Raw genomic sequence first — 21,006 nt, 5'->3', positions numbered from 1 at the left:
TTTTTGTTTTATCATTTACTAACTGATTAATTATACTTACCATAAGATTATATTACTTTAAGTAAATTTTATCCTTCTATTATTAATCAATTTTTTTCTAAATTCTAAGTTTAGATACTACAAAAGATTATTTAAATTTCGGTGCTAGGAATATTTAACAGGCTGGGATGGTTTATATATCAATACATTTAGTATATTATGTACTCTGTTATATTTCATCTTTAAAAAAGCTTTATTTTCTTCTAAAGTAAGAATACTTCATTTTCATTAAATTAATTATATCTCTAGTATTATGATAAATATCTTAAACGAATTAAAATGCTAAATGCATCAGAATTATTTGCTAATATTCGTAAAGATACCATTCAGTTTAATCATGATATTTATGATAAGTATAGTGATACATTATCACCTTCACCTCTAGGGCTTCCTTTACTTCATTATGCTGCTTACGAAAATTCACCAAACGCAATAAAGTAACTCTTAAATTTAAATGCATCAATATCCTTAAAAGTACCATTTTAAGCATCAACATAGACTGCTTTTAATAAAATTACGTTTAACTCCAATGCAACACCTTTAATGATTGCAATTTTACGAAACTCAGAAAAGGCAATTTAGCTCCTTTAATCGCAATTCGGTATATGTGATTCCAAAGGTCTTACTTCTACTTTAATAGCACTTATAAATCAAAAAAGTAATATCAGCCAGTAGATTTTCACAAGCAAAAAATTTTTAGCTCTTGATGTTCCTCTTGTCAAAAGTGGATAGTTCAGTCATTTTAATGCTATACTGTCTCTTGGCTTAGTAAAAAATTTTGAATGGTTGGTTGATAATTTTTCTGCATTTACATCTGAGTTATAAAAGGGATTTTATGTTCAAATTGCGCTAACTGGTAGGTTACATCCAGTTGAAATGGTTGAAAATTCTGACGCATTTAAGAATAAAAAAGTTAAAATTTATGTATTAGAAAATACCTTTTCTTTACTTAAAAAAAGCTTAAAGTATTTAGAAACAAACTATGTAGAAGAAGTGAGTAAAAAATGGGACCAAAAACGTTATTCTACAAATTTTGGGGAATTAAGTTTTATTGATCGAGTACCGAAATTTGACCCAGAAGAAGAAAAAAGAAAGTAATTATATGCAGCTAAGGAAGTTTTAAAATAAAAACTATTTACAGCGAGAAATAAATCAATTATGATGTAAAAGCAAAAATAAGAACTTTTAGAGATATATTTTTCGCAAAATATAACCAAAGAATTTCTATAAACAAATAGAAAATTATTCAGACTTTAATCATATGAAAATTTATTTGTAAGTCATTATATAATATTGAAAGATGATGCAGAATTATTAAAACTAACAATAAACTATGAATATTTCTTCACTCTTAAAAATTAGTTTGAAGTTGTTTAACCCAAGGCAAATCTATTAGAATTTGCACTTTGTCTTAATAAAGTAAATACAACAAAATGTATTTTAGACTTTGCTGATGAACTAAAACTCTTCCTTTGCCATGATGGAACCTCAATATTTAGTTTTGCAAAAACACTTAATAATGAAGCAGCTGAAGAGATACTATCATGTGGTGCCATTATATGCTAGGAATTAGTAAAGTCAACATATGAAAATAACTTACTGTTTGATTCGTTCGTCGAAGAAAATGCTACTATTTATGAAGCGCTTGAAGTAATGTTCTATAACTTTAAATACTAGCTAGAAATTTTGCGTGTTTGTGATTTGACAATTAATAGAGTAATTAATGAGTCCTACGTATCTAATAATATATTAACTAGATTTTTAAGATTTTTGGCAGATTATATTTTACTTAATTTATTAGATCAGAATACAATTTGGAGTAATCTTTACAATAAAATTTGCTCTGTTTTGTAAGTTGACAAGTAATTATTCAAATAAGATTAGACAAGAACTTATGTTGCAAATTTAGCTTATTTAGAAATAAATAATTAGATACGACAATCATATTTGCTTTAGTAAATTTCAGTTGAAAAAGAGTTATAATCAAATATTATTGAAAGAAAAATCAAATTCAAGTATGATTGTAGTTAGCTTTATTAGATTGATTTAATTTTTAATAATCAAGATACTGAGAAAAAGCATACCTTGGTTTTACAATGCATTAATTTTTTACCCTACGCTAAGGATTCATAGTTTATTGAATTTGTAGATGCTATGAACGTTGTTTCAAACATAGATTTTGCAAAAATACCATAAAGGGCAGATTCTAGAGAGTCGAATTATTCCTAAGGAATTTATAATGGATTTTATCCTATTCATTACGCAATAATTGGGTAGAATATTGGATTCATCAAGAGACATTTCAAAAATTGTTTTTATCAAGAGAATTAATCATCAGTTATTTTACCTTTTAAAAGTGTGGATTCTGATATGATGATATATGTTTATAAAAATTCATGTTTAATTGTAATAATGCTGCTATCATTAGATTCAAAATTTGTTTTGTCATTATTATAACCAATTGTAGAAGATATATTATCCAAATCTTATTTAGATTTAAACTCTAAGTTAAAGTAATTTTTATTCACTTTATTAAATAGTTAGGAATAGTCATTCAGTGTTGTAGATATATTGATAATAATGAAACATGATAAGTATTTGTAACAAATGTTTTAACTGTTATTAAAATTATATGTTAAATTCTTTGACAAGTTTAACATTAGGTTTGATAAAGTTATAACATATTGTTATTTTTCATAAAATTTCCTTTATTTATAAAAGATAATTAACATACTTCCAATAATAGCGAAAGAACCTTTTATTTTACACAAGTAATCAGTATTATTTTTTTAACAGCTTAATCAAGTTTAATAAGACAATATTGTTAGTATACCAACCATTAAATTTATAGACAAGATTATATAATTCTTTACAGTGGCCATTATTGTAAACAAATATAAAGATATTCATTATGATTATTTTAATATAAAATAAGATTGCTAAGATATTATAGATTTACATCATAAACCTGTTTATGTTAAACTCTATAAGGAAGATTTATTTGCCACAAGAAGTTAGATTACAAACTTAGAAACATAATATCTTAATAGTGTTATCCAAAGTTTAAAATATTCAGAGTTTGTTGATTAGATTTATAATGAATCGGTAACTAATTTAGCTTATTTTTAATAATACAAAGATGACATTGATTTAAGAGTATCAAATTATAAAACTATCATAAATGGATTCACTCCTTTGTAATATGCAGTGTATTTTAAAAAGATGTTATATATTTAGTATTGTGTTGATAATCATTTAATAATAGAGCCATCCAACCGGTAGATTGCATTAAATTTCAACAATTAATATATTATCTTCAATAATTATTGTTGTCATCCATTGGGAATATCTATATGTGCTGGTAACAAAGATTGTTTTAATATTCTATTGGACTATTATTTAAAATATGAGGAATAATCTGTTAAAATATTAAAGTCTTAATAATATTTTTTACGTTTAGCTATCATTAGTGGGTACTAAGATTTATCGAAGAGTTAGTTTTTTTTATCAGAGATAAAAGAAACTTTATCACTTATTAACAAATCTCCAAACAAGCTAACTTTCATACATGATATGTTTTAGTCTAATAACTAAGAATTAATTAAATATATCAGTTAAAATATAAATTCATCATCTTCTATTTTACCACATGTTTAAAAAGGACTAATTCATAGAGTAAATGGTTTATGCCCATTAGATTATATTGAGAATTTAAACTTTAAGAAATGTTTTAAGTACTTTTTATTGGGAAATATTTGTCTAGAAAATCTTAAAAACTCATCAGATGAATCAGATATTTCATTATTAAATACATATTACTTTTGTGATGAAGATTTAAAATCTAATCATTAAAATATTTAGGTTTCTGAAGTTTTTAGAATATAGTAATAATTTGCTTTAACATAAACAATATACAAAGTTGGTAATAAATTTGAATAATGGGTTAATTTGTTTTATGTGTAAGATTCAGAAAAGCAGCTTAATTTATATAGATCAGATTAGTTAGTAGTTGAGTAACGCGAAACAAATTATTTATTTGGCTATTATGAAGGTTTTAATTAACTTTTTTACGCAGCACTTTACAATAGCTAAATTGTTTTATAGTACTTTTTAAAATCATAATCATAAACTGTCATGTAATAGCCGGTTATAATTTTAATAGAGGACAAACTAGTCATATTACCTGAAGGTTCAAATGTAATACATATTGCTATATTGTCTAAAAACTAATAAACAGTTAATATTTTGCAAGAATATTATCTTGAACAATGGTTTAAGGTTACAATTATAGAATCAGAAAAGTAAGCTGTTATTAAGGATGAAAAATATATTAATTATATGCCATCGTTTCAACTTACATTAATTGAATTGGCTACTTAATATGATATTGAGCTTTCTCTTATTATAGTTTATTGTGAGTTAGTTCGTCTAATTAGATAACAAGATGAATAACGTATATTTAAAATTTTATAAATTTGTCTACTTTAAAGTAATTCATAACTTATCTCTAAGATATTATTAGTGCTTAATTATTATTCATTGGACATTATATTAAAAGTTTTTGCATAAAGAATAAAATTATCTGAACATGATATGTGGTATTATTAAATTGATAATATAATTAAACTTCAATATGGGCCAAATTAGCAACCAGAATGGAGAATAAATTTCATGAATAAAATTTGTTAATATAACTAATCTAGGTTAAATTATTATCTAGTAATATAAAATGATTTATTTGAATCAACTGAGATCTAGAAATATTATAATTACAACATGCCTTAATTAAAATAGTATTACAATATGTAATTTCTTGTTCATAAGAATACACTAAATGTTAAAGAAATCATGGGTTCACGACAAATAATATATTCATTAGAGCTTTCATTATCTGAGAAATCAATTCTAATGTAAAATAATACAACAATATCATTTTCGACATAAGTTGAAGTTTAAACCGCTTGGTTTAATGCATTATCATAAAATATTAAGTAAAAACAAATTAGATTCTTCCTTAAATAATTCGATACTAGATAAACTAATATTTCTAATAAAATATTTTATGGATTTTATTCAATCCATTATGCGATTATATTTTAAAATCTAGAGAATCTTATAAAATTAATACCGTTTGAGGTAGCATTATGTACTGAGACAGAGCAAATTGTATTGTTTAATAATCACTATTTCTATATCCCAAAGAATACCAATGCAATATAACTTATAATTATTTTAAAGCTTGAAAAATTCTTAAATGTTCTTTCTGTTTAGACACTGAATAGTTTAGTTTAAGACGGAGAAGATTTAAATTTATTGAACAAAATATGCATTATCTAAAATGTTAATTATGGATTATTTTTAAATAATCTAGATGACTTAATTTATTTTGATCTATTATAATCATGTGTGGAAAAAAAGAATTAAAAGTTTTTTGAAATAGTTTGCTATAAAATAAGATATGACTCACTTAAAAAAATAGCAAAAGAGGGAGCTTTTAATGAAGAATATAAATAAAGCATAGAACGAATCTTGTTGGAGTGAAAAACAGGTAAAATTATATCATAATAATATTTGTTTATATAGGATAATTATTTTAGTAGTTTTGTCTTATCTAATATAAAGTTAGATATTTTACTATTAGTCTGATTCTTAAAATTTCCTATAATTAAGTCTGAGTAGATAGTTTATATAAATTAGCGATAACTTTTAATCATATGCATTCCCAAACATTGTCACTTGCACAATCAGCATTGTAAGGGATATATTAGTTTCTTAATAACTATCAGTTATTGAAAACATAATACATTAGTATTATATAAAAATATGAAGTATTATTTAAATTATGTTTGATCAGTGGATTTAAAAATGACCATGGATATCACATTTCATGCTGCAAACTTTAAAGCTAATTTAGATGAATAAATTTTTATACTAGGTAATACACCTGAACTAGGCAATGGTATCAGATAAAATGCAATTCCATTATAGTTTACATACAAGAATTAATTCGTTACTATTACATTTAGTAAATACGAATCTGGGACATATAGATACTTTACAAAAAACTAAGATGATGTTGCTATTCATTATTTACCATAATTTAAACCAAACGCATAAATAATTTTATATGATGATTTAAATTTCAACAGATAGACTCCTTGGTATTCTTCTGTTTTTGAAGTAATATCTTCAAAAACTGTTGTACCTTCGTATTTAGATACAATTTAAGCTGAGTAGGAAATTCTTGTTCGCACTTTCGTTCCATATCCTGTAGAGAAAGTTGCGATTATTTCATCTATTGACTGGAATTTACATGTACCACTTATTCACATTGGTAATAGGCAATATGAAGCAAAAATCAAGATAGTTTAAGCGGATTTTAATAGTTTTGAATATAAATTCGTAATCAATGATCAAACTTTTGAGTAAGGCCCAAATAGACGTCTTAACACAGTAACTCCACGTAATTGTACCAAAAAAATATATATTTTCAGTTCAATTTTCAATTATGCCATTGAACCCTAACCAAAAATTGCAGGTATTAATATTCCGATTTTTTCACTACGTTCAAAAGAGTCAATTGGTTGCGGGGAATTTGCAGATTTAAAAATATTCAGTGATCTAGCAGCAAAATCAGGAATTCGCGTTATTTAAATAATCCCTGTTAACGATACAATATCGGAATTTTCTTGGCGTGACGCATAACCATATAATGGAATCAGTGTGTTCGGTATGCATGTAATGTATTTACGTCTGTAAGACGTTTAAGGGAGTGGCGAGTTTAAAGATTTGATTGAAAATGCAAGAGTTGAGTGTAAAGGTGAGAAGATGGCAATGGATTATGATAAGACTGTTGACGTAAAGATGGATATAATGCGTAAAATTTGGAATAAAAATTACGAAAAATTATCAGCTTCAGTTTAAAGTTGGATAGATAACACACCAAACATTAGTTATTGGATATACGGATATTCAGTATTCAAATACCTACATGAGTTAAATAGAACAACTGATTTTAATTTATGGAAAAAAATGGATTTCTATGATCCTGAACAGTTCAAATTACTTAATATGGACGATAAATAGATCTATATCAGATAGATTTTTAACAATAAGAAATTGGCTAAAAATATATTATTCTACGCTTTTATTTAGCAAAATCTAGATATTCAGCTATATGAAGCAGCCTTACATGCCCGCTAAAAAGGTGTTTTCTTTAAAGGAGATATACCTATTGGTGTACATCCATGCTCTGTGGATACGTGGGAACGGACAGATCTTTTTAACATGGATACATCAACCGGAGCTCCTCCTGATTAGTTTTCAGCGACTGGTTAAAATTGGGATTTCCCTACTTATAATTGGGATGCAATGCGACATAATAACGATTTTGAGTGGTGGACGCGTCGTTTCTAGGCAATGGAGCGTTATTTTGACTCTTTCCGTATAGATCATGTACTAGGATGGTTCCGTATCTGGGAGATCCCAGGTACTTGTTGTAAAGGTAATGGACGCTTAGGACATTTTGCACCGTGTGATCCTATTGCCTGGGATACACTATAAAAACTTGGTATATGGGATGTGGAACGCCTTACAAGGCCGCTCATTGATGAACAACACTGCGTCCCAAAACTTATTTCATCTGCTGATTTTTAGTTTTTAGTTTCTAAAAATTTCCTTGTATAGGACTTGCAATTTGGTGGGTTTAACCTTAAATTTTCTGAGCGTGAAACTGTAAGATTAATTGAAAATATGAAACTGCAAGAAATTGATTTTTAGAGAGTTAAGAATAGTGTTATTCTGCTTAGTTCAAATCGATGCTTTACGAAAGATAGACTTTTGCCAGACGTGTTTTGCCATCCAATATTTTGCAATACTAAAATTGATACAGAGACTATTTCTTTTTCATTGCTACCATAGTAATGGAAAGTCTTGTTGCGGACTATTGCAAATGATTATTTCTACAAAGCACATTAGGATACTTGGGCCAACTCTGCAAACATAAGATTGCCGATCATAGGCAAATCTAGTCAAATGTTAATTATTGGTGAAGATTTAGGGTTATTGGCGCCGATTGTACCTTAAAAAATGAAAGAACATGGGCTATTAGGGTTTAGAGTCCATAATATGCCAAGTGATCCCGAAGATAACTTTTAAAAAGAGGAGAATTATACATGGATGACTGTTTGCACACCTGGAACACATGACTGCCCAACGGTAAGATACTGGTGGGACAGTAATAAAAAATAAGTTTAATTATACTGGAAGGAGTGTTTTAATAGAACAGGTGATGGATGGAAAGCTCAGCTATCAGTTTAAGATTCATTAAACATAGTTAGGAAACACCTACATACCTAGTCGATGATAGCTATGTTTTTGTGGTAGGATTGGGCTGCAATAACTGAAAATACTAGATTTCAGGGTGAATTAATATAAGAGAATATTAACAACCCTGCATTATCAGACTGGTATTGGTGTTATAGAATGCCTGAAAATATTGAGCATTATATTGAAAACGATGAGTTTTGTCAATTGATTAAACATGAGATTTCAACATCAGGGAGATTATGATTAATTTATTATATTTTTATTATTATATGAATTTAATTCTTTATTATTCATATATATTTTATAGTATACTAGGCTGTAATATAAATGTCTAATTAGTTTTTTAATGAAGATAATGACTCTTGTCTATATTATAATCCCTAATATAAAACAAACTTAGAGCTATCTTATTATGTTATCATGTTAAGGAGATATACGTTAAATTTATATTATGAGCATAGTCAGTTTCTTACTAATATTATCTTTCGAGGAAATAATGATAAAAATAATTATTTTAACCAATAATGGATGCTACAATTATATTGAATGAAATTCTATCATATCTGAGTTTAATCTATGACTATTACTATACGAAGTAGATAAGCATAGTAGCAAAATTAAAAAAATATTTTATTTTTTATTTTAAAAATAAAAAATATCGTATTGTTTGCAACACAAATGATATATATAAAAACTTAAAAAAAAAGAATTTCATGTATATGAAATTGATGATTGTAACTTATTAATGTCTCTTTAATTAAGTTAATTAAAATGCATTTTATTTTGCGTTGACAAGATACGAACTGCTATATAATAATTATAATTATATTTACCTTTACTGTTACATCATCAAAATATACAACAGCAAAATACAAATACAAGATATACAAACTCATACTTCATCCCACTGAATATCATATATCATGTATCTTTTTAAAATCTATTAATAAGAATAACATTTGAAACAGAATTATAACACTCAACCCACAATCTTCATTCCGCACCAGCCTGCAGTTCATCGGCACTCAGGCTGGTGCTCAACCACATATCATAGAATCGGTAAACCGTTAAAGACCACCTGGTGTCCTAATGCAGTAAGTGCTCCCATCATCCGCATACCAGCACTGACTCACACCAATCAGGCAGCAGGTGCACCTGATAGTTGGCATGGAACTGATACATTGGACTGGAGGCCTTTCACATTGAGCAGAATTAAGAGCTAACCCCACACCCCCACCTAAACTAATATGCTGCTCTCCCAGCGATCTTCAGGCGAGCACTGTTATTTTGATGCATATCAGGATGCCTGAGCTGCTGCCTCCGGTTCCTGCTAACAGTGGGGCATGCACAGATAAACTACGGTTGACTCGAATATGAAATAGGTGTATAGAATATAATGCATAAATATATAATGTAATTTAGAGAATGCAGAATATATACTATTTACACTTTAGCACTGAGCCTATATTGGTTATGCCCAGAGGATATATATGATAATAGATATACTAGGCTAGCATGCACTAGTGAAATACTAAGTTCGGTAAGTTAGTTAGCTAGCGTCCTCAAGCAGCTAGTTCCTAGCTAGCAAGAGCTAGGGTAAGATTAAAGCACGAACGAAGAGCTACCTTTAATGGCACGGTAAGGATCCCCATCTGCCGCATTATACTATACCCCAATAGAAACATATCGGAATATATTCTATTAGACGAATTTGCATATAACGAGGTTAGGGAGTATATTGCTAGCCTGAACTATTTATAATATTATTTAGTATGAATATATCTAGTTATAATAATATCAAAACACAAAGATACTGTGTTCGAAAAAGCAATCTAATACAGCGACGGAGAAGGGAAAGTTAATCAGAAAGTCAAAAACAAGAGATTAAAATTGCATATGGATATCATGTCCCGAGCGAGCATAATATAGTTTAGCTTCTGATGGGTTCGATGGATATGAAAACTTGCGTATATAGCTAATCGTTCTATTTCGCTACAGCATTACTGGTAGGTTTTAGGCATCAAATGTATTGCAAGCACCTATTTCGTTAAGTACAAGACGATGCCTCGGTTGCCAATAAGTTTTGATATTGGGTCCTACATTCTTGGGCATGGAAGCACAATATTGGACTTAGTGTATTCTGCTATAAAATAACACTTTCGGTACAATGGTGGTAGTAAGTTCTTATAGTAGTAATACTAGCAGTAATTCTACATTACCTTTCACATATCAATACCATATATATTTAATATATGGGTAGAACTTAGCGAAGCAGATATACTAGATGGGGAGTATGCTTCTGCCGGTAGGCACTTAGCACGCCTGTAAGAATAAATTAGCTGGGAAGTTTGGACATAAAGGTATCAGCTGGCTTTCTAATGTTTGCTTTAGCCGGTGGCGAGGATAGCGCTAGCTCGGTGGTCAGGACCCAGCGAGGTAGCAATATCATAATTTAGCAAGAATAGGACTGAACTTATGCTAGCTTAGGCCTTCCACATCTTGGTGCTACGAGGCTGAGTGATGCTGTTGGCATAGTGTATAATGGCTTAACCTTCATATTTGGCATACCTGCCTGCTAGTGAAGTCGGTACCACTAGTACGGTACCCCAAGTATTTCCATAGACAGCACCACGGTAGGCGTGAGTGGTACTGGCGTAGTGCTGGATGATTATACAATACTATATTATATATAGTAATAGCTTAAATGGAGTTTAATAGTATATATGCATTGGGAGTGGTGCCTATAAGGATATTTAGTATATACTATTGTATCTATATAATACATTACTATACTTACTAATATATATTCACTTATGAGCCCAGGTACAAAGTAGCCTAAGAAGGCTATTCTTACCTGTAGAGTACAAGCACAGGCTATGCCGAATGCTGTTTGTATATTCTATGTGTAATACCTGGCTGCTACTGAACTGGGTACCACCAGTACTGGTACCCCAAGTAGTTCCATAGACAGCACCACGGTAGGCGTGAGTGGTACTGGGATAGTGCTTGACGACAATACAATACTATAGTATATATAGTAATATCTTAAATGGAGTTTAGTAGTATATATGCATTGGGAGTGGTGCTTGTAAGGATATTTAGTATATACTATTGTACTTATATAATATACTACTATACTTACTAATATATACTCACTTATGAGCCCAGGTGCACAGTAGCCTAAGAAGGCTATTCTTACCTGTAGAGTACAAGCACAGGCTATGCCGAATGCTGTTAGTATATTCTATGTGTAATACCTGGCTGCTACTGAACTGGGTACCACCAGTACTGGTACCCCAAGTAGTTCCATAGACAGCACCACGGTAGGCGTGAGTGGTACTGGGATAGTGCTTGACGACAATACAATACTATAGTATATATAGTAATATCTTAAATGGAGTTTAGTAGTATATATGCATTGGGAGTGGTGCTTGTAAGGATATTTAGTATATACTATTGTACTTATATAATATACTACTATACTTACTAATATATACTCACTTATGAGCCCAGGTGCACAGTAGCCTAAGAAGGCTATTCTCACCTGTAGAGTACAAGCACAGGCTATGCCGAAGACTGCTTGTATTTTATCTTTAATACCTGCCTGCTACTGAAGTGGGTACCACCAGTACTGGTACCCCAAGTAGTTCCATAGACAGCACCAAGGCAGGCGTGAGTGGTACTGGGATAGTGCTTGATGAGTATGCAATACTATAGTATATATAGTAATAACTTAATTGGAGTTTCATAGTATATATGCATTGGGAGTGGTGCTTATAAGGATATTTAGTATATTACTATTGTATCTATATAATACATTACTATACTTACTAATATATATTCACTTATGAGCCCAGGTACACAGTAGCACTAAGAAGGGTATTCTCACTAGTAGAGTACAAGCACAGGTTATGCCGAATACTGATTGTATTATATCTTTAATACCCGGATGATGCATAATCTATCAAAAATGATATTTTGCAGTCTCACCCGGTATGCTGCTTAACACCGAAGCATAGGGATGGATGAGTTTTAAATGGTAACGACGACTCGCAGGATGAGTTTTACCAAAGCGAGGTCAGCGAGAGTGTGGCTATCAGGGTGACGAGATGGCGCTAGCTGGTAGTCAGGACCCAGCGAGGTAGCAATATCATAATTTAGCAAGAATAGGGTTGGACTTATGCTAGCTTAGGCCTTCCACATTTTGGTGCTGCGAGCCTGAGTCGATGCTGTTGGCATAGTGTATAATGGCTTAACCTTCATATTTGGCATACCTGCCTGCTAGTGAAGTCGGTACCACTAGTACGGTACCCCAAGTATTTCCATAGACAGCACCACGGTAGGCGTGAGTGGTACTGGCGTAGTGCTGGATGATTATACAATACTATATTATATATAGTAATAGCTTAAATGGAGTTTAATAGTATATATGCATTGGGAGTGGTGCCTATAAGGATATTTAGTATATACTATTGTATCTATATAATACATTACTATACTTACTAATATATATTCACTTATGAGCCCAGGTACAAAGTAGCCTAAGAAGGCTATTCTTACCTGTAGAGTACAAGCACAGGCTATGCCGAATGCTGTTAGTATATTCTATGTGTAGTACCTGCCTGCTACTGAAGTTGGTACCACTAGTACTGCTACACGTAGTATTTCCATAGACAGCACCAAGGCAGGCGTGAGTGGTACTGGCGTAGTGCTTGACGACAATACAATACTATAGTATATATAGTAATATCTTAAATGGAGTTTATTAGTATATATGCATTGGGAGTGGTGCTTGTAAGGATATTTAGTATATTACTATTGTATTTATATAATATACTACTATACTTACTAATATATATTCACTTATGAGCCCAGGTACACAGTAGCACTAAGAAGGGTATTCTTACTAGTAATGCAAGCACAGGCTATGCCGAATGCTGTTTGTATATTCTATGTGTAGTACCTGCCTGCTACTGAAGTGGGTACCACTAGTACGGTACCCCAAGTATTTCCATAGACAGCACCACGGTAGGCGTGAGTGGTACTGCATAGTGCTCGATGACAATACAATACTATAGTATATATAGTAATATCTTAAATGGAGTTTAATAGTATATATGCATTGGGAGTGGTGCCTATAAGGATATTTAGTATATACTATTGTATCTATATAATACATTACTATACTTACTAATATATATTCACTTATGAGCCCAGGTACAAAGTAGCCTAAGAAGGCTATTCTTACCTGTAGAGTACAAGCACAGGCTATGCCGAATGCTGTTAGTATATTCTATGTGTAGTACCTGCCTGCTACTGAACTGGGTACCACCAGTACTGGTACCCCAAGTAGTTCCATAGACAGCACCACGGTAGGCGTGAGTGGTACTGGGATAGTGCTTGATGATTATGCAATACTATAGTATATATAGTAATAACTTAATTGGAGTTTAGTAGTATGTATGCATTGGGAGTGGTGCCTATAAGGATATTTAGTATATTACTATTGTACTTATATAATATACTACTATACTTACTAATATATATTCACTTATGAGCCCAGGTGCACAGTAGCACTAGGAAGGCTATTCTCACTAGTAGAGTACAAGCACAGGCTATGCCGAATGCTGTTTGTATATTCTATGTGTAGTACCTGCCTGCTACTGAAGTGGGTACCACTAGTACTGCTACACGTAGTATTTCCATAGACAGCACCAAGGCAGGCGTGAGTGGTACTGGCGTAGTGCTTGACGACAATACAATACTATAGTATATATAGTAATATCTTAAATGGAGTTTAATAGTATATATGCATTGGGAGTGGTGCTTGTAAGGATATTTAGTATATACTATTGTATCTATATAATACATTACTATACTTACTAATATATATTCACTTATGAGCCCAGGTGCACAGTACACTAGGAAGGGTATTCTCACTAGTAATGCAAGCACAGGCTATGCCGAAGACTGCTTGTATTTTATCTTTAATACCCGCATGATGCATAATCTATCAAAAATGATATTCTACAGTCTCACTCGGTATGCTGCTTAAGACCGAAGCATAGGGATGGATGAATTTTAGATGGTAACGACGACTCGCTAGGATGAGTTTTACCAAAGGGCAGCAAAGTCAGCAGAAGATGGTACTTATTGGATCTAGTAACGATAGGGATGCGTGGGATCATGCATAGCGTATGAGCTAACGTATTTTTAGGAAACTCATACATTCACTAAGAATGCGTGATAGTTAAGTAGTATTGTATATTAGTAATTCCATACTAGTGCTTAAAGGCAGATGGAAAAGTCACACGAGTTCATTTCATACTTTTTAGTTCGTAAAACGCTTAACATTCATTAATTATAATATGTATTAAATTATGTATTATAAATGCAAGTAGAGTTTTTTCTTCAAATTATAATATTATATTAATGTATAATATTGATATATTTTACTTTACATCTTTCCTATTTCCTTCTTAAATGACTGCAGATTTATCTATCGAGTTTGACGCTATTCCATTTTCAGTTGATGCTAATAAAAATGTCATAGTTAGTAACACTATTTTATAGATTAAGTTTACCATAAGAGATAATGAAATTAGTCAATCAATCTAGCTTGATGGTCAATAGTAATATATTCTACGTGCAACTATTACAACGAAAGAGTAGCTGTGCGCGGTCTAGGTCGTCCTGCTCTACAAGAAGCTGGGGAAAATAGCTCAGAATATGCTGTTTTAGATATCATAATTAAAAAAGATAATTAACTCGCGAGATCCAAAATTTTGGGACAATATAGGCCTAGTTGCAGCACAGATGGGGCTTAGGGTTCTTTCGATAAAATCCACACGAAAACCTTCTTTTGCTAAATTTGCAAAGAGCATTAAAGACTACCATTTACAGTACTTTTCGCTATACAATAGTTTTGACACGAAAAAGATTCTTTAGCCTAAAAGTATAAAGAAAATTGATTTTCATGAAAATCAGGTACTGTTGCAGCTAGCAGCTATTAAGTACCAGAAGGTAGGTAAGTATCCTCTAATTCTGCCGTTGATTTTTGGGTACTCGGCATTCAGGTTGTATGATACTTAGTTTAATGATTTAAAAAACAATGTTATTGTAATAGATGTGTATGGTGAAGACTTGGCTTTGCTTAAAAAGATATTTGAGGTATCGAATAAGATTTACAAGGGAGAGTCATTCACAGAAAAAGAAAAACCATAGTTGGATAAGTTTGACCTTATCAACCTGTTCCAGCTCCCCTTCCACTTTCTCGGCACCGGGATCTGCCTGTTCATGTTCCAGCAGCTCTGCCACGTGTCCTACCTCTTCAAGGCGGAGTATTTTGCAATATTCTCGTTGATTGGAAATGAAGTAACAGACACGCTTACGAATGCTGTCATAAGCCAGAGTTCCAGGTCTGGGAAAAGCGTAGCTCTCTACACGCAGTACTTTTTCCACCTCCTGAAGGGAAATGTTCCAATTTTGCTCAATAAGGAAGGATCTGATGACTAACCTCTATATATGTACAGGACACACTCATTTCACGAGCAACTAGTTGATAAGTATAAAAATATATTCGAGTTGCAGGATTTAAAAAATTACAAAGAAAAAGTACTTGCTGATGTTTGTAAATTCCATACCTTTCAGTTGGAAAGCTTAGACTAGATGTCTTTTATTTACTAGAGTATGATTCTATTTATTAACAAAATTGAGGGCAACTTGTAATTAGTTCAAAAGCTAAAATACGATAATTCTATATAGTTGCAATTCGATTAACTAAAACTAGCTTCTTTTTTCATTATAGATACTGCAAATATTATAAATGATATAGACTAAGTATTACTTGAATAACAAAGGCGAAATAATATATAATTGAAACACCCTATCATTTTGGTAGATGAGTGCTTGCAATCATAGAAGGAGAAATTTTCGAAATGCGTTAAGTTGTGTCAGTTATTGTTCGTATATTACGAGAAAAAGCTAATCAAGTTAGGTAAGAAACGGTATGCTAAGATTTAAGCAACACTTTCTATTCAAGAATTTTAAAAGATAGACATATTAGGAGATGTCAAAAACAAAAAATATAATTTAGCTATCAATGTTATTTCACACCTTCTGAACATTAACTTGTTGGTAGCAGCAAAGCAAAAACTGAACTAACTTAGTGTGACAGGTCGATTCTAAAATAAAGGTATAGACTTGTACCAAACTCTTGAAGACATCATAACCAGTATATAGTTTAAGCAAAAAAATGAGATATTTAGTATTATGCAGTCCAACCAATAAGTTATAATAGAATATTTTAAATCTCTTAATAACATACTAGGAAAATCAGAGTATATTCTCATAGCTATGGAGTACCTTCGCCTCGAGATTGCTGATTACGACATTCTTGACGAGTTAGTTGTTTACTCACCGCAGATATTGAATATTAGGAACAGAACAAAATTTAGATAAATATTCTTTAAGGGAATGGTGTCTTACAGGAATCGGGTTCAGTACTATTAGGATTTTGAAACGAATTTCTACAAATTGATTCTTTAATTATTTAACCCCAGAGGGGTCGAAACAGCGTTTTGGAAAACATTTTCAGTTATTGCATTTAAGAAAATTGAAGAGAGCTAAGTGGATGACTAGTTATCCAAGGATAAAAAAGAAGAAAAAACTACTGGTGAGAATACTTCCTCTAAAGGTTAGCAGGGCATGCTAAAATAATATTGGTCTTCTTCAGTCCAGTCTTTAATATGCGAATATTTTATGAATATAAATACAAAGAATTTACATTAAAATCTATAATTGATGATTGAAAAACTACCAAAAATGGTTGAAAAATACAGTACTAAATACGAGACACCTAATTTTGATTATGTTACGGTTATAATGGTGGGAACAGACCTTACCGTCATAAATTTCCTTACAGTCAATTAATTTTCCTATAATATCTTATCAAGCAGAGTGGGCGTAAAGTATATTAACGCATAGATATTAGGATATGTTCAGCCTCATGCGTCATTGCTGTCTAGCTTTCAGTACGAGCAGCGCCGGGTGGTAGTGGATGCTGCTGGTTATACCTAGGCTGTAGATGCTATACCAGGTAGAGTCAATAAATTTGCTGAAGAAACACCAATTTTGGTATCGCTGCTGTACTCGATGATGACGGAAAAGTCGGTTGAGATGTAGTTCATGTGTTCTTCCATATGCCCTTCTATATGGTTCCTCAAAGACAAAGAGTCAAAACAACTTAATAATTTTAATGGCGTTAAGCGTCACAAAATTACTGTGAACAATGTGAAAGTCGACGTATATTAGATGTGCAGTCTTACCTAGACTTTCGAAAATATTATTATAAGCAAAGATGTTGATGAAGTTAAAAATTTTGTACTGAATAAAGGTACACACAAATTTGATTTATTGAATAATAGTGCTCAATACAATATTAGTTGTATAGCATCGACAACGCTAAACTCAGAAGTAGTGGCCGTTTTAAACTATCAGCTGATGACGAAATTTATTGAAACGTTTTCGTAAAATATATTCAAAGCAGAAAAAATTCAGTCCTTGTCGTAAGACCTTTCCAAGTTTTTTAGTCGAAGTATCCTATTAGAGTTTTTGAATGCCATTTTGCTAGTTATGATTATTTCCAGGCAGTCTAATACTTTACTCGAGAATTTGAAGAAGGTTATGCAGACTCTAAACTGCAGAAGTGTATATGTACAGGCTATTGTCAATAATAAGATAAAAATAACCTTTTATTAAAATCTGGTGGAAGCATTTGCGCAAGACGATCAATAAATCATGTTCTTGAATCCAACGCTAGATTATGCGCTACATGAATTTAGTGATAACAACAGGGCTTATGATCACAAAGGGGAGGATGCAGCTGTATATAACTAAATACTCAAAGACTCAGTATAGGCTGCGCGCGAAGCATTCGAGATTTTAGTAAGATAAGAAAAAATTACATCGTTAATTATAATAATCCCGTTTGATAAATAGTTGTGTTTTTAACATGTACTAGATCAAGATCACAAAATTTTTGATTTCATCATCACATTCCATGGGTATGACGATATTACTTTACCATTAGAAATGATAGAAGGTTGTTATGTGTTGCCAGTAGAGTATGGACACCATATACCGGACTTCCTGAACTAAAAAATCATGCCATTTGGCCTTAAAAATGTATTACAGATAGGTCTGGATTCAAAAACGGCAGATTTGATCTTTAAATATACTGGTGAGGAAAATGATAATGATATGCTCTATATGAGTGCATCTGCGTTAGTTACGCAGGAGCAAGAGAAAGAGAAAGCTAAAAATGATGAGCGTATTAAAAAAATTTTAGACCTAACCAACGACAGTAGAAAGTATCAGTTCTATTAGTTGACATAAGAAGATGAGTACATCACTATTTTCGATAGTTTTATTCAGAAGAAGCATGAATTTAGCATAGTCAACTATTTAGGCAAGATTTACATATTTGTCAAGAAATCTGAAGACCTAAACATTGAGACTAGCTTGCCTAACTTAACTGGTATGGTGAGTGTAGAGCCCGTACAGGAACTAAGCTTTTTTAATTAGGTATTCGATTCTAGACAAACAATCTTTTGTTGCGATAAGTTTTTGTTAAAATAAAAACCCTACACTATTATTTTACTAGATCTTAGATTTATTAAAGATCCATCGTTTATGATTGCAAAATTAAATAATCTATTTAGCATACTGAAAATTAAAAATAATTTTACTTACTTTTAGTTTACTTTCAAAGAGAAGATTGCTGTATCTTAGCTCTTAGACTAAATGTAATTAAGTGTAGTATTTTAGCGAAAATTTAAAAGCTAGACTATATTTTGCGTCAAGCATATGTCAAGTTTTGATACACGATAAGAACCAGTGCAAAAGCCATCGATTAAGGATTGATTACATCTATTATTTTATTTATCCTAATCTAGATAATTTTAACAAGCAAGGATAGAAATACGCCCTAAATAATGTGTACTTATAATATATTATAAAACTCAGATAAGACAAATAGCTTTAGTGGAAGTACGGAAACTAGAAAACATCATACTAAACAGGTTATAATAGGTTACTGCAAGAGTTGGCTGATTACAGATGCATTATTAGTGGAGTTTCTAATAGTACTGTGATTTTAAAAAATAATTACAAAGTAAAAACATTACTCTAGACCAATCCAGCTGGATAGCGTTCTACATATTTCAATTCGCTGAAGAGGCTTGCAGTTTCTACTTAGGATGAGCAAGTCTACAAGTATTTGGTAGCAAAGTCGATACACGAAAATTTTATAGATGTGGAATAGCTATAGCAAAAAGAGGGTGAAGTATTCGGTGTTAGCATCAGTGTTGTGGAAGGCAGTTTGGGGACGTTAACTGCAGAGCAGTAGCTTAGTTTCACGAGCGACTAGTTTTTAGTCATATGTTCAGAAAAGTAAGATGCTACGTAAATTTAGGAGTTGTTTGTAGCGCTTAATATTATTGTCGTTGGCATAGCGGAGGGCGTAGTACAAATAGTTGTTGAGCAACAGTAGCCAATAATGTAGGCTTGCACACCAAACCTGCTCTAAAGATTCTACAGATTTTGCAAAAGAAATATCGTGGATACCTTTAATTGGATATTTTCTAGACACTAGCAAATCGAGTGATTTTCAAAAATAAATAATCAAATGAGATAGTTTCAGTACCATTAGCAGGTATAGGCAGGATTAATGATATGCTTAAACTAAAAAATGGAATCATTTATCTCCTATATAACAAGTATATAGTTATTATAATGTCTACAAATTGTAATTGCATGCTTTGCTAAAATCAAATACCTAAATGGATACCTAAGGGGAAGATATGTTTTTACTAGGTCGTTGCGCAGTGCTGTCGAGAATGTTACCATTAACATTGTATTCTCCAATGTAACTATATCTAACTCTAAATTCCTATATAAATTGTTTACTAGAATTTTGTATTCCCGAGAGCCATGTGGAGTTCTAGAGTTGTGTATAAGAATAAGTGACTTTACTAGCATTCTAAGTTATAGTACAGTAGTAAAAATGTTTATGCTAATTTTAGCAGAATTGACTACGATATTTAGCTGAAAAGAAACCTCTGTGCACATCTAGCTGCTCAGTCGAAAGACTTTCTGCCGTAACTACTAACAATGAACAGTATTTTAATTGTAGGTTATGCTAATCAAGTCTAGTGGGTTAAAAATAGTATGAGTCTAGATGCTTGGTGCTATATGTACAGAAGTGCTGAGGATAAAGTATTTTGGATCACATTCATGATTTACAGCATTTTCATATATAAGACTCCTTAAGCCTAATGGTTAGCACTCACAGGCAGCCACCAAAGGATGCACAAGTATAGAGTTAATTGATTATTTAGTGTAAAGTCTCTAGTTTGCATAAATCTCATTAATATATACATGTTTCGTAACTATGATTTTAACGGAATACGAAAATGGTAAATTGTTTAGACGTCTGGGAGGCGTAGGTGAAAGTATACTAATTCGTTAATTTATAGATCTATTCATAGCAGCAAAGGAAACACAAATCATTTTATTAAAATCAACACCAGATTAAATTAGACCCTAGAAATCGTACTACCATCATTACCGGAGAAGTTT

General features: G+C 31.5%; 8 protein-coding genes across 8 annotated transcripts; 4 read left to right on the top strand and 4 right to left on the bottom strand. All coding sequences in view use genetic code 6, as the record gives it.

Annotated features, from left to right (window-relative positions):
• Positions 1 to 318: 318 nt before the first annotated feature.
• SS50377_20019 (uncharacterized protein) lies at positions 319 to 5,580 on the top strand (the record flags this gene model as incomplete). Its single annotated transcript, XM_067903964.1, has 1 exon — positions 319 to 5,580. One exon carries the CDS (start codon positions 319 to 321, stop codon positions 5,578 to 5,580), a length of 5,262 nt encoding a protein of 1,753 aa, XP_067767446.1.
• Positions 5,581 to 5,904: 324 nt separating this feature from the next.
• Positions 5,905 to 8,610, top strand: SS50377_20018 (4-alpha-glucanotransferase; the record flags this gene model as incomplete). The annotated part of the gene is made up of 1 exon (XM_067903963.1): positions 5,905 to 8,610. The coding sequence occupies one exon, from the start codon at positions 5,905 to 5,907 to the stop codon at positions 8,608 to 8,610; it is 2,706 nt and encodes a 901-aa protein (XP_067767445.1).
• A 1,054-nt stretch (positions 8,611 to 9,664) lies between these two features.
• Positions 9,665 to 10,084, bottom strand: SS50377_20017 (uncharacterized protein; the record flags this gene model as incomplete). The annotated part of the gene is made up of 1 exon (XM_067903962.1): positions 9,665 to 10,084. The coding sequence occupies one exon, from the start codon at positions 10,082 to 10,084 to the stop codon at positions 9,665 to 9,667; it is 420 nt and encodes a 139-aa protein (XP_067767444.1).
• A 393-nt stretch (positions 10,085 to 10,477) lies between these two features.
• SS50377_20016 (uncharacterized protein) lies at positions 10,478 to 10,888 on the top strand (the record flags this gene model as incomplete). The annotated part of the gene is made up of 1 exon (XM_067903961.1): positions 10,478 to 10,888. The coding sequence occupies one exon, from the start codon at positions 10,478 to 10,480 to the stop codon at positions 10,886 to 10,888; it is 411 nt and encodes a 136-aa protein (XP_067767443.1).
• Positions 10,889 to 12,252: 1,364 nt separating this feature from the next.
• Positions 12,253 to 12,606, bottom strand: SS50377_20015 (uncharacterized protein; the record flags this gene model as incomplete). The annotated part of the gene is made up of 1 exon (XM_067903960.1): positions 12,253 to 12,606. The coding sequence occupies one exon, from the start codon at positions 12,604 to 12,606 to the stop codon at positions 12,253 to 12,255; it is 354 nt and encodes a 117-aa protein (XP_067767442.1).
• Positions 12,607 to 14,402: 1,796 nt separating this feature from the next.
• Positions 14,403 to 14,597, bottom strand: SS50377_20014 (uncharacterized protein; the record flags this gene model as incomplete). Its single annotated transcript, XM_067903959.1, has 1 exon — positions 14,403 to 14,597. One exon carries the CDS (start codon positions 14,595 to 14,597, stop codon positions 14,403 to 14,405), a length of 195 nt encoding a protein of 64 aa, XP_067767441.1.
• Positions 14,598 to 14,850: 253 nt separating this feature from the next.
• SS50377_20013 (uncharacterized protein) lies at positions 14,851 to 19,290 on the top strand (the record flags this gene model as incomplete). The annotated part of the gene is made up of 1 exon (XM_067903958.1): positions 14,851 to 19,290. The coding sequence occupies one exon, from the start codon at positions 14,851 to 14,853 to the stop codon at positions 19,288 to 19,290; it is 4,440 nt and encodes a 1,479-aa protein (XP_067767440.1).
• Positions 19,291 to 20,064: 774 nt separating this feature from the next.
• On the bottom strand, positions 20,065 to 20,937 carry SS50377_20012 (uncharacterized protein; the record flags this gene model as incomplete). The annotated part of the gene is made up of 1 exon (XM_067903957.1): positions 20,065 to 20,937. The coding sequence occupies one exon, from the start codon at positions 20,935 to 20,937 to the stop codon at positions 20,065 to 20,067; it is 873 nt and encodes a 290-aa protein (XP_067767439.1).
• Positions 20,938 to 21,006: the final 69 nt, after the last annotated feature.

The sequence above is a fragment of the Spironucleus salmonicida genome, chromosome 1 (assembly GCF_000497125.1).
Source record: "Spironucleus salmonicida strain ATCC 50377 chromosome 1, whole genome shotgun sequence".
Taxonomy (NCBI): Eukaryota; Fornicata; order Diplomonadida; family Hexamitidae; genus Spironucleus; species Spironucleus salmonicida.
Note: the sequence above shows the minus strand (reverse complement) of the source record. Positions and strands in the feature narration are given on the sequence as shown.